This window comes from Mirounga leonina, unplaced genomic scaffold, assembly GCF_011800145.1.
Source record: "Mirounga leonina isolate KUSES-001 unplaced genomic scaffold, KU_Mleo_1.0 Mir_151, whole genome shotgun sequence".
Taxonomy (NCBI): domain Eukaryota; kingdom Metazoa; phylum Chordata; class Mammalia; order Carnivora; family Phocidae; genus Mirounga; species Mirounga leonina.
Genome location: NW_023270377.1, coordinates 92,626,888 through 92,639,012, shown reverse-complemented (window position 1 = coordinate 92,639,012; position 12,125 = coordinate 92,626,888). Strand labels below are relative to the sequence as shown.

The window sequence follows — 12,125 nt, the reverse complement described above, 5'->3', positions numbered from 1 at the left end:
TAAATCATAGCTTCGTTTAAAAACACACTACCCATATGGCCTCGAAATCCAGTTTAAAAATTCAGCTCCTCTTTCTAACTTGATAACCTTTGGCCAGACATCTCAAAAATAAGCCCCACAGCCTAAGTTGCTGTGGAATTCAAGTGCAACACAACCGTGGGGCGCTGCTTCTCCCGCACTCTTCCAGGTGCTTCCCTCCCAGAGCCGCCAGTAGGCGGAGGCTTTCCATCGTGGACAACTCCCAAGAAAGCCTACGAGACTGCGCAGATTACGGCTGGAGGAAAATGGAGGCTGCGCCGTGCGCGTGCGACAGAGTAGAGCTTAATATTTAAAGCGCCGCCAGACTCCCGGCCCAAGAACCCGCCCCGACTTCAAAGTCCACGCCCAGGTCGCACTGCGCAGCCGCCTGCCCGCCTTCCCTCTCCACGCGACCTAGGGCCAGCCCCTTCGCTCCTCTCCTGCCCAACCCTTCGCCCCGCCAATCCTAGGCCCGGCATGCATCGCGCCGACCTTTTCCTTCCCAGCCGACCCCCCACCTTCGGGCGCCTCCAAATGACAGGCGGCGCGGGGCATTGTGGTCCCGAGCGTGAGAGCGAGACCGGGGGCAGGAAAAAGAAAGCAAAAGACTGGGGCGAGCCGGTAGGGCGGCCCCTGCGCACGCGCACGGGCGGCGGCGGAGGTGAAAAGGGGCGGTGCGTGGTCTACGGCGAGCGGAGTGGGGCGGGGTCGCACGGCCTTGGCGGGGAGTCCGCGAGCCGGGAGGGGAGGGGGGTGGGTGAGGGAGCGGGCGGAGGAGGAAGTGTCATGGCGTCGGGCCGTGGAGCTTCTTCTCGCTGGTTCTTTACTCGGGAACAGCTGGAGAATACGCCGAGCCGCCGCTGCGGAGTGGAGGCGGATAAAGAGCTCTCATACCGCCAGCAGGCGGCCAACCTTATCCAGGACATGGGACAGCGTCTCAATGTGTATCCTTTCCTATTCTTGGCCCTCCGCCGCTCACGCCCGGTCCCCCCTTACTATTCGCCTGGTCGCCTGGTCGCCGGGCCTGCTGCCCCGCGAACATGGCGCCGCCGCCTCGGCCTTCTCTGGGCCTCGGCTGCGCTGTAAGGGAAGGGAGACTCGGGCTCGGGAGGCCGCAAGCGGCCAATGAAAGAGGGAAGGAGAGGAGTCCGGGAGTGCGGGCTGGGAAGCTGCGTTGTGTAATCTGTTTGGGGCCGCGCGTGGTGGCGGCGGGGGATGGGAGTGGCGCGTAGGCCAGAAGGGAATCCTAGGGATTATCGCTGAAAAGAGGTGGCTACTTCGACTTCCAGTCGGAGAAGGGGGTCGAGAGGTAGGAGGGTTAGCGATGCTGAAAGGCGTAAGTGTTCTCCGCAGCCTCTCCCCGCGCTCCTCGCTGGTTTGATGGCGGGTCTCGTACCTTGGGAGCTCACTGGAGGTCTTTATGTTTTTGGCATGGTTTTGTATGGGTGTGCGCGCGCGCGTTTCAACTGTCTGATGTTGAGCTTAGTCAGTCCTAGCCATTGATAAATCCTTCCCGAGCTTGCTTAATAGCAATATTGGAGTGAAATGCTCAGCACTTATTTTTACTGTTGGCGTCGAGCCTACCACCACCTTGCAGGGTTTATTTTATATATATATATATATAGTTTTGGGGTTGGTTTTGAGTGAACGGTAAGCATTGGAAAAACACCGTAGATCGGGAATTTTCCATCAGAATTGTTTTGGAAATTAGATGTTGTTTTTCTCGGATATTTCCTAAATGTTACGTTCCAGCTCTCAGCTTACAATAAACACTGCGATTGTTTATATGCACAGGTTTTATATGCATCATTCTTTCACCAAATTCAATAGAAATGTAAGTACTATTTTATTGTTTTTACCATAACCAGATTTTGAGGTAAATGGATATGCAGAAAAAAGTTGGTCGTGGATTTTACTTTTGGATTTAGTGTTGTAAATTACTAGTGAAGGGAAACCGCGTGATAAACGTTTCGCTTGAAATGCAGAATGTTTCTGGTTTGTTTTTTAATTTGTGATGACAAGCTGCCGGGCACTGGGCTTTGCCAGGTTTTTGAGCTAAAAAGTAATAAGAAACGTTTATTACATCGGTATTCGTTTAAATTTTATACTTAACTTTTGAATAATTTCAGATTGTAATGTGCAGTGTAATTTGGCCTAGTCATTCTGTTGTACATCTTAAATGTGTTGGACTCCTTCTGTTTGAAATACTGTGAATTGGGCTTAATTTAATTGTGACGTTATTTTTAAATGACACTTTGAAAGTTAAATGGTTAGCAGAAATAATTCATTTACTAACACAATTTCTTAAGGTATCAACGTTCCTCTTTATCACAGCATTAGTAGTCTACTTAAATTTTTGGCGACTTAGACATCAAATTTGCCTGAATTCACACATACATTGTCAGAGGTGTGTATATGTATAATCAGTTTTGAAGTAAAACTTATCCTCCAGGACTAAAGAACATAACTTGTAAATCTTGAAGAATTGAGTTAGTACTGTTGAGTTGAAATTTTTATTTTTACCTTGTGAAAGGTGTGAGTTTGGGGTCTGTTCTTTTCAGAGTAATATGCATACTGTGTTGCATCCATTAACAGAATTGCCCGTTGTTTAGAAATATTTAACTGTCTTAATTGTCACTATATTTTTTGCTCTTTTTATCACAGCTGTTTTTAGAATGCTATTCTGAAAGGTGTGCGTAGAAAAAAATGGACCATGGAAGACTTTATGCTTTTTGTAGATTGTCATTAAGACTTTTTTGCTAAGAAAACAATCTTTGAAAGGTCCTTAAAATACTTTCTTCTAATTGGAAGGAACAGCTTCATAGCTTAGATTGATTCCTGTTTTAATCTCTTCGGATCATAAGGCGTTTTGGTCTCCTGCAGGCTCCTTTTCTTCTCTTTCTCTTTTAAATCTACGTGATTCTTGTTCTGTTTCCGTTTTTCTAGTTATTTGTTGCGCACAGAACTTAGGTCAGTGATAGTGTTATGGAAGAGAGAGGAAACCTTTTTGGCAATAACATTTAGACTGAGAGAATGACATTTTTATTTAAATTGGCTCCAAAGGGAGTGGTAAACTAATGAATACTAATATAAATGTGACTTTCCTTAAGTAGCCCTGGAAAATGCCGGTAGAAGTCACAAGTCAAAATAGTTCTGGAAATTCTTGATGTGGCTACAGATGTCCCATTTGCTGAAACAGGCCTACTTTTCTACTTCCAGTAAATGATCTCACCACAAGACTATACTTCTCTTTTTTGAACCCTCACTCTTTCATAATTTGTCTCTATGGCCTGGTTGGTGTGCTTTAAAACAGATACCTTGCTTACAGCCAAAATTCACAGCTTTAACTTTAAATTGACTGGTGAAGCCCAGGTCATTTGCATTCTTTAACTAATTTACTTAAATGCCATCATTCAATAAAAAGCCAAAGTATTTTAAACACCACTTAGTGTCTTATATATGTACAAAGGTAAACTTCAGCATTTTACATTAAATTGTTATTAGCAATTGAAATCTGATGTTAATTTCTATTTGAAAAAGTAACATTGCACCCTTCATATCTAATTGTTGTCTTTTTTACCTTTGCTATTATATCAAAAGTGGTTTTAATATTTGTACTGGTGCACTTGCATCAATTGCACAGCCTCACTCTTTTATCTTTTTTTTCCCCTATTCTTTTAGGGTGAAGGGGGTGGTCTCAAATTGAATGTGAGTCACTTTTAAATTCATACTCCCCCACATCATTGGGAAAATTTTTCTTGTAGGGTTATAATGGAATGTAATAGTAAACTACAAAAAGCATGAATTTCACCGCAAAGTAAACTGAACACCATTCACTAAATTAAACCCTAACAAGCTTAAATTTAAGATGCTAGGGACAAACTATATCTAGTTTTTTAATAAACACCATGCATTAATTATATTAAGATGTTTAATGTTCATGTGGATTCATTGTGTTTTCCCACATTGACTAATTTAAAAGTAAAATATCCCCTAAATCTAAAGTGCTATTGTTTAAGAATAAAATCATCATCAACATGTGTTAGTGACCCAGAAACTGTCTTTTATCATTGAATTTTATGTCAGTATCTCTTGGAGGGTTGGATCACTATCAGCAGTAAATGACTTTTGTATGTAACCTAATTAGATAAGTCTATCCTTTGCTCACTGGATGCAGTGAGGTTTATGTAATTGGGGTTAGTAATTAAAGAATGGCCTTGCAGCATCAAGCTCAAGATAAATCTAGTGAAGTATAAAAGCCCTGGCACCAACAGTGCCTCCAAGTTCTATACTGTGGGATAACATCCTCTACAGTGTCAATCTTAGAATAAATATTGACCCGGTTTCTCTTAGAAACTCTGTTCATTATTTTGGTTAGTCGAGTTCATGATGCCTTTGTTTCTTATATTAATTCCAAGTCTAATGAATTCTCTTAAGATCAGATCTTAAAGAGCATACTGTTTTCTCAGTGTTTTTAGTGGTCACGGTCTATTCTCATAGCACCTCTCCAAATCACGTGGTCATTTTAATCTTCTCTTAACTTTCCTTAGTTCCGTTGCCTCTTATTTTGAGCTGCAGCATTCAGAACTGTATATAGTCTGCCAGATTTAAATGTATTGTAGTTCTTATTTAATGTACTGTATTTCTGCTAAGGTTCCAAGAGTACACAGTTAAGGACAGCATTCGGGACTGATGATTTTAAGGAACAACTATAATGACTTCGAAGAATATATCATCTAGATCCTATCTGTGTTTCATTTTATACATTTGAGTTAGATTAGTCAGCTGCTACATATAAGCAAACTTGTATTTTTTGCTTGTGCTAAAATTTGTTTACCACTCTTTGCTTACAATCTTTATAATCTTTCTCAGTTGACCTGACTAGTGACTAGATTTCATTTGAAAATTTGCAGATGTTCTTTTTGCATTCCTTTCCTCCCCCTGTAAAGGTTTAAATGAGAAAAGCTATTCTTGTGTCCATCTACAGAAATGCCCATAGTCTCTGTTCTTTGATAATACAGCATTCTGCCATTGTGATTTTTAAGAAGTCTTTGCAGTAGAAATTTATTTAAGACTTTTTTTTAAAGTAGATTTTATCCAGTTTACACTGTGCTTATTTATACTCAGATTGCTTATAAAGTTGTCATACATGATTGCCTTTTGTGAAAGAAAACCAACATTTTGGGGAACTTGGTTAGCTAAAGGGTTTTGTTTATATTTTTATTGTGAAAGCCCTAAATTTCTCTCAAATGTAGTAATGTAGATGAAGTCAAATGTAAAAATGTCCCCTGACACACACATTCAGACTAGAAGGTAAACAATTTAAGGACAGGGTTTTGTTTCTTTTTTGGTTTTACTCACGGTTGTGTCACCAGTACTTCACATAAAGTAGATAATTTAGCAGCTGTCAATAAGATGGATCAATCTTGTTGCTCACAAGTCTGTTGAATGAACCCTTACACATTTTTCTCCGTATACATCCTCTCCACAGAGACAAGCTTTAAATGTTTTATTTTTGAAAACTAATATAAGCACATAGTAAATGAAAATGGTAGAAAGGGGGATATGATAAACCTCCCTCCAATTTAAGTGTGTAAACCCACTGCCCTAGAACATGTGCTGTTGACAGTTTTTGTGTGCCCTTTCAGAAACACTTGTTGCTTGTGCAAGCTTTTATGTATGTATATCTTTTTCAGCCCCCCCAAAAAAGGGTTGGGTTGGGTTGGGTTTCACAGTTGTTAGAAGTCCTCTTTTGAATTAATTCCCCTGTTAGCCATATATCAGTCTTATCATTTATGCATTGTGCATCCCTCTTTTTCGAGATGGTGCAGTCTCTTCCCTTTTCACGTGACAGTGATCTGTCAGGTTTTAAGACAGGTGAAGTTTCAACTCTTCATGAAACATTCCCAGGATAACTCCACTCTTTGACTTCTGAATTTCTCTCTCTCTCTTATTTTTTGGGTCCTTTTCACATCCTATTGTATTCCATCTATTTGGTGTCCTTTATTGCCTCAACATAACTGTGCATTTATGAGGTGAAGTGGGGATTTTTTTTGTATAAAGTTTTTTTAATTTATTTATTTGAGAAAGAGAGAGAGGGAGAAGCAGGCTCCCCACTGAGCAGGGAGCCCGATACGGGGCTTGATCCCAGGACCCTGGGATCGTGACCTGAGCCAAAGGCAGATGCTTAACTGACTGAGCCACCCAGGCGCCCCGGGGTTTTTTTGTTTTGTTTTGTTTTGTTTTGTTTTTACTGTAAAGTACAACACAAACATAAAACCACCAAACAAATTTATAGCTTAGTGAATTATAGTAAGGCAAACAACCTTGTAACCATCACTCAAGAAAGAGAACTTTGCTTAACTTTCCCATAAGTGTTTCCATATGCCCCATCCCTATGTCAACCTCTTTCCTCCCTCCATAAAATAACCAGTATCCTGGTTATAGTAATCACTTTCTTCTGTTTCTGTATAGTTTTACCACCCAATCCTGCATTCCTGAATGCCACAGTTTAGTCTTGCCCGTTATTAAAAATTTGACTAGTTTTTTAAGTCTCTGAATATACAAGTTTCTCCTCCATCCCTTTCTTTCATTTAAATTTTATCTGTTGAAGAACCTAAAGCATTAGGCCTGTAGAGTCCAGATTTTGTTGATTGTATACTCATGGTACAGTTTATTATGTTCTTTTGTTCTTGAAGTCCCTGCAAATTGCCAGGTGGATCTAGAAATTACATCAAACTCAGGTTAGATGAGTAAGTCTTTAGTAAAACTACAGGTGTTGAGACACCTAATTAGGAGCTACCTGATGTCTTGTCTTTCTATGTTAGCAGCTGTTGATTGATATTCAATGCCTAGATCCTTTCACTCATTGTGATACTCTCATTTCTTCATTATTAATTGGAATATTTTTATAATGAAATGCTGTAATTCATTTACTACTTAGACACCCAGTTGTACAGTTCATAAAGGAAAGGCAGGATAAATACATGATTCTCACCCTACGTGTACCGCCTTTGTTGAAATATAATTCATATACTGTACATTTCATCTGTTGAAAGTATACAGTTTAGCGGGGTTTTTAATTGTATTCACAAAGTTTTATGTCAATTTTAGAAATTTTCATTACCCCAGGAGGAAACCCTACACCCGTTGGCCATCTCTTTTCACTCTTCCCTCACCCTATTCTGGACTTTTCCTGTAAGTGGAATCCTACAGTACGTGGTACTTTGTGACTGGCCTCTTTCCCTTACTGCATAATGTTTTTAACGTTTATCTGTGTTGTAGCTTGTATCAGTACTTATTTTTCTTGCAGACTACCATTATACCACATTTTATATATCCATTTATCAGTTGATGGACATTTGAGTTGTTTCCACTTTTTGGTTATCATACTGCTCCTGTGAACATTTATGTATAAGTTTCTGGGTGGACCTATGTTTTGGTTTCTTGGGTGCAGGAGTAGAATTTCTAGACCATATGGTAACTCTATACCCCAATAATCTTGGATAGCTTCCTCACTATCTGTGACAGCAAGGTATTCCAGGCTCATCTTGTACATTTTCTTTTCCACAGTTGGAATGGCCATTTCTTTAAGAAATCCTCCTTTGTTTTAGTAGGAAGTGGTTATTTCAAAACCATGAGCTGGACACTAGGGATACTCATTATTACTGTGCTCATCTTGTTTCTAGGGATCTGCAATGAAGAGAGTAAGGAAATACATAGTACCGTAAATATATATTTACTATGCACATTGGTATATTAAATGTTTATTATTCATTTATACATTAAATATATGAAGCATACATTAACCAGGTTTTTTTTAATAGGTATTCATTTTAAATGTATAATACCTCAGGAGTTCACTGATTCAAGATAGCAGCAGCATTTTTTACTTAACCTCTCTTTTATGGTACATTTCTATGACCTTTCACACCAAAATCGTAGTTCTTAAGAATGTGGGATTAGTGGGCGCCTCGGTGGCTCATTCAATTAAGCGTCTGCCTTTGACTCAGTTCATGATCAGGACCGGGCCCCACTTCAGGCTCCCTGCTCAGCCAGGAGCTGCTTCTCCCTCTGCCTGCCTCTCCCCCTGCTTGTGCTCTGTCAAATAAATAAATAAAAACTTAAAAAAAAAAAAAAGTGGGATTAGAGAATTCATCCCATCATCACTCATTAACTTAACCCCACATTACACAAATAAGTCTTGTAATAGTACTTTCACCACCAGTATAATTACTGAGAACAATAAAATGTTGTTGTTTTGCTTTCCCTCTCATCCCTGGTTTTTAAAGTCGTATTGTGGCTACGTTATCTTAAATAGCCATTACAAAACTCTTCCTTTTAATCCTTATTTAATCTTAGTACTCCAGGTAACTCTTTTTGTTTACTGCCAGTGCTTCTGTTCAAGTCTCTATAGTCATTTTGATTGTTTGAAGTTCTCTTGAACATCATGGAAACAAAATCCTCTGAATCTTTGCATGTTGATAATAGTTTATCTGTGATGTTTATACTCAAGGTCAGTTTTACTGTGTATAAAATTCTTGACTCACGCTTTCTTTTTTTAGGTATCTTAAATATATAACACCTTTTTTTCCTGGCATAAAGCACTATTACTGGTGGTGATCTAGTTTTCTTATGGCCAAAGGACTTTTTTTTTTTCATATAATCCAGTAATTTTATTACAGTATGTCTTAATGTTGGTTGCTCTGGGTTTATATACTCAGGTGATCTTTCAGTGTGTGACTTCATATCTTTTTTGTTTGTTTGTTTTTTTGGTGGGCAGCAAAGCAGGGTTTATAGAGAGATAGTGAAGCAAGAGTTTATTGAGTGATAGTACAAAGCTCCCAAAGAGGGAGGGGACCTGAGAGGGTTGCCCACTTCATATCATTTTTACTTATGTTTTGTGTTTTGAATCCTTAGTATCTATTAGTTTGGAGGTGTGTTACTGTTTTAATTTTTCTGGTTTTTTTACTGTGGTAAAATATACATAACATTAAATTTATCATTTTAACCATTTTTTTAAGATTTTATTTATTTATTTTTAAAGATTTACTTACTTGACAGAGCGAGAGAGAGCAAGCAGGGGGGAGCAATAGAAGGAGAGGGAGAAGCAGGCTCCCCGCTGAGCTGGGAGCCCGATGGGGGCTCCATCCCAGGACCCTGGGATCATGATCTGAGCCACCCAGGCGCCCCTCAAGATTTTATTTATTTATTTGTCAGGAAGAGAGAGAAACACTGAGCAAGCAGGGCGGTAGCAAGCAGAGGGAGAAGCAGGCTCCCCACTGAGCCACTGAGCAAGGAGCCTGATGCGGGACTCAATCCTGGGATCCTGGGATCCCATGACCTGAGCCAGAGGCAGATGCTCAACTGACTGAGCCACCCAGGCGTCCCCTTTTCTTTTTTTTTTTTTAAAGATCATTTTAACCATTTTTAAGTGTACAGTTCAGTGACATTAAGTACATTCACACATTGTTGTGCAAACATCACCACCATCCATTTCTAGTACTTTTTTATCTTTTCAAACTGAAATTCTGCTCATTGAGCAAACTCCACATTCTCCCCTCCCCCAGCCCCTGGCAACCACCATTCTATTTAGTCTTTGAATTTCACTATTGTTATCTCATATAAGTGGAAACATACAGTATTTGTCCTTTTTTCTGTCTGTTTTATTTCACTTAGCATAATGTTTTCAAGATTGATCCATGTTGTAGCATGTGTCAGAATTTCCTTCCTTTTTAGGGCTGAATGTTATTCCATTGTATGTATGAACCACAGTTGGATTCCTTTTACCTTTTGGTTATTGTGTGAATAACGCTGTTATGAATGTGGGTTTAAAAAATCTGTGTAAGTCCTTGCTTTCAACTCTTTTGAGCATATACCCAGAAGTGAAATTACTGTATCACATTTTGATTTCATGTTTAATTTTTTGAGGAACTGCCATATTGTTTTCCACAGCAGTATAGCACTCTCTTAAATTCCCATTAGCAATGCATAAGGGTTCCAAGTTCTCCATGTCCTCACCAACACTTGTTCTTTTCTAGTTTTCTGATAACAACATAACCATCCTAATGAATGTGAAATGGTATCTTGTTGTAGTTTTAATTTGCATTTCTCTGGTGGCTACTGGTGTTTAGCATCTTTTCATGTGGTTACTGGCCATTTATATATTTTCTTTGGAGAAATGTCTAACCAGTCTTTTTTTTTTTTTTTTTTTTTAAGATTTTATTTATTTATTTGAGAGAGAGAGAGAATGAGAGAGAGAGAGCACATGAGAGGGGGGAGGGTCATAGGGTCATTGGGAGAAGCAGGCTCCCTGCCGAGCAGGGAGCCCGATGCGGGACTCGATCCAGGGACTCCAGGATCATGACCTGAGCCGAAGGCAGTCGCTCAACCGACTGAGCCACCCAGGCGCCCTAACCAGTCTTTCATCCGTTTTTTAATTGGGGTTTTTCTTAAGTTATAGGCGTTCCTTATATATTCTCGATATTACTTTCTTACCAAATATGTGATTTGCAGATATTTTTTTTCATTCTGTGAGCTCTTTTCACTTTTTTGATGCATGAAACTTTTTAATTTTGATGAAGCCCAGTCTACCTATTTTTTGTTGTGTTGCTTATGCTTTTGGTGTCATTTCTAAGAAATCATTGTCAAACGCACCATGGAACTTTTTTTGTTTTCTTCTGACAGTTTTAAAGGTTTAGTTCTTTCTTTTAGGTCACCGATCCATTGTGAGTTAATTTTTGTATGTGTTGTGAAGTAAGGGTTTGATTTCATTCTTTTGCATGTGGATATCCAGTTTCCCCAGTACCATTTGTTGATTTTTTTTTTTTTTTTTTTTTTGAGCTGTTCTTTCTAGTGTGATTTTTGTTGCTTAGGGTTAATTCTTCTAATTTTTTCTTATAGTATCTTTGTATGGCCTAAATACTTTCCAGTTACATATACAGGAGTATAGCATCTTGCTTTCTGAGGTTCCCTGGCTGTGTTCCCCTCCTCATTTTTATCTTCTCTTTACCTTCCCCCTATCTTGCCAGTTCTGCTTTGGTTCTCAAAAGTTTCTCTTCAGTATGAAGTCCTGGAAAAGAGCCTTGGGAGATCGATCGATTTGAAAAGTACGTAAGAAGTTAGCTTCAACCCTTTAAGCCCTACTCTAGGCCTCTGGCATCTACTCACTTATTGAACTTGACAGAATTCCTCCCAAATTCAGCTGCTGTTCCCCAATTGGCCCACCATGATTTCCAGTTAAATGTCTGTGGGCTATTTTGAGGTTCTTTTATCAAGTCCAGTAAATGTCCCATTACTTTCCATTGCTTCTTTAGATGCTGATACTGGGTAGGTATTATGGCTACATATTTGCCAGTTTTGTCCTTAACCCATTTGTAGTTTGGAATTTCCTAGGAATGCCTTGCCAGGTAGTTTGGTTATAAATATCTATGGGGATATTTGTTGGTATTTATTTGATATTTCTTGTTACTCTGTTTTTCTATGGGGATTTGGTTACCACCTCTGCCACTATCTTCTCAGAACTCTTCATATAAAACATTAAAAGGTAATTGTCGGTTACTTTTAGAGATGATACACTAATTTCCAAACACAGAAATAGACTATCATCTAAATGTACAGTTGACCCTTAGGTTTGAACTCCATGGGTCCATTTATACACAGATTTTTTTTCAGTAAGTATATTGGAGTTTTTTTAGAGATTTACAACAATTTGAAAAAAACTCAGTGACAAACTGCATAGCCTAGAAATACTAAAAATTTGAGAAAAATGAGGTATTGTGAGAATACGGTATATAATACATATAATATACTAAATGTGTTGACTATTTTTATTATTATTTTTTATTGTTATGTTAATCCCCATACATTACATCATTAGTTTTAGATGTAGTGTTCCATGGTTCATTGTTTGTGCATAACACCCAGTGCTCCATGCAGAACGTGCCCTCCTCAATACCCATCACCAGGCTAACCCATCCTCCCACCCCCCTCCCCTCTAGAACCCTCAGTTTGTTTTTCAGAGTCCATCATCTCTCATGGTTCGTCTACCCCTCCGATTTCCCCCCTTCATTCTTCCCCTCCTGCTATCTTCTTCTTTTTTTTTTTTT

At 39.2% G+C, this 12,125-nt stretch overlaps 1 protein-coding gene across 2 annotated transcripts in view; it reads left to right on the top strand.

Moving 5' to 3' along the window:
- The first annotated feature begins 756 nt into the window (after window positions 1-756).
- The window catches only part of CCNT2 (cyclin T2), a 39,378-nt gene continuing 28,009 nt past the window's right edge, over window positions 757-12,125 (top strand). For both annotated transcript variants that reach the window (XM_035008152.1, XM_035008151.1), the window contains exons 1-2: window positions 757-962; window positions 1,771-1,852. In XM_035008152.1, the coding sequence (XP_034864043.1) occupies window positions 805-962; window positions 1,771-1,852 (240 nt within the window). In that variant the 5' untranslated portion in view covers window positions 757-804. The remainder of the gene's footprint in view (window positions 963-1,770; window positions 1,853-12,125) is intronic.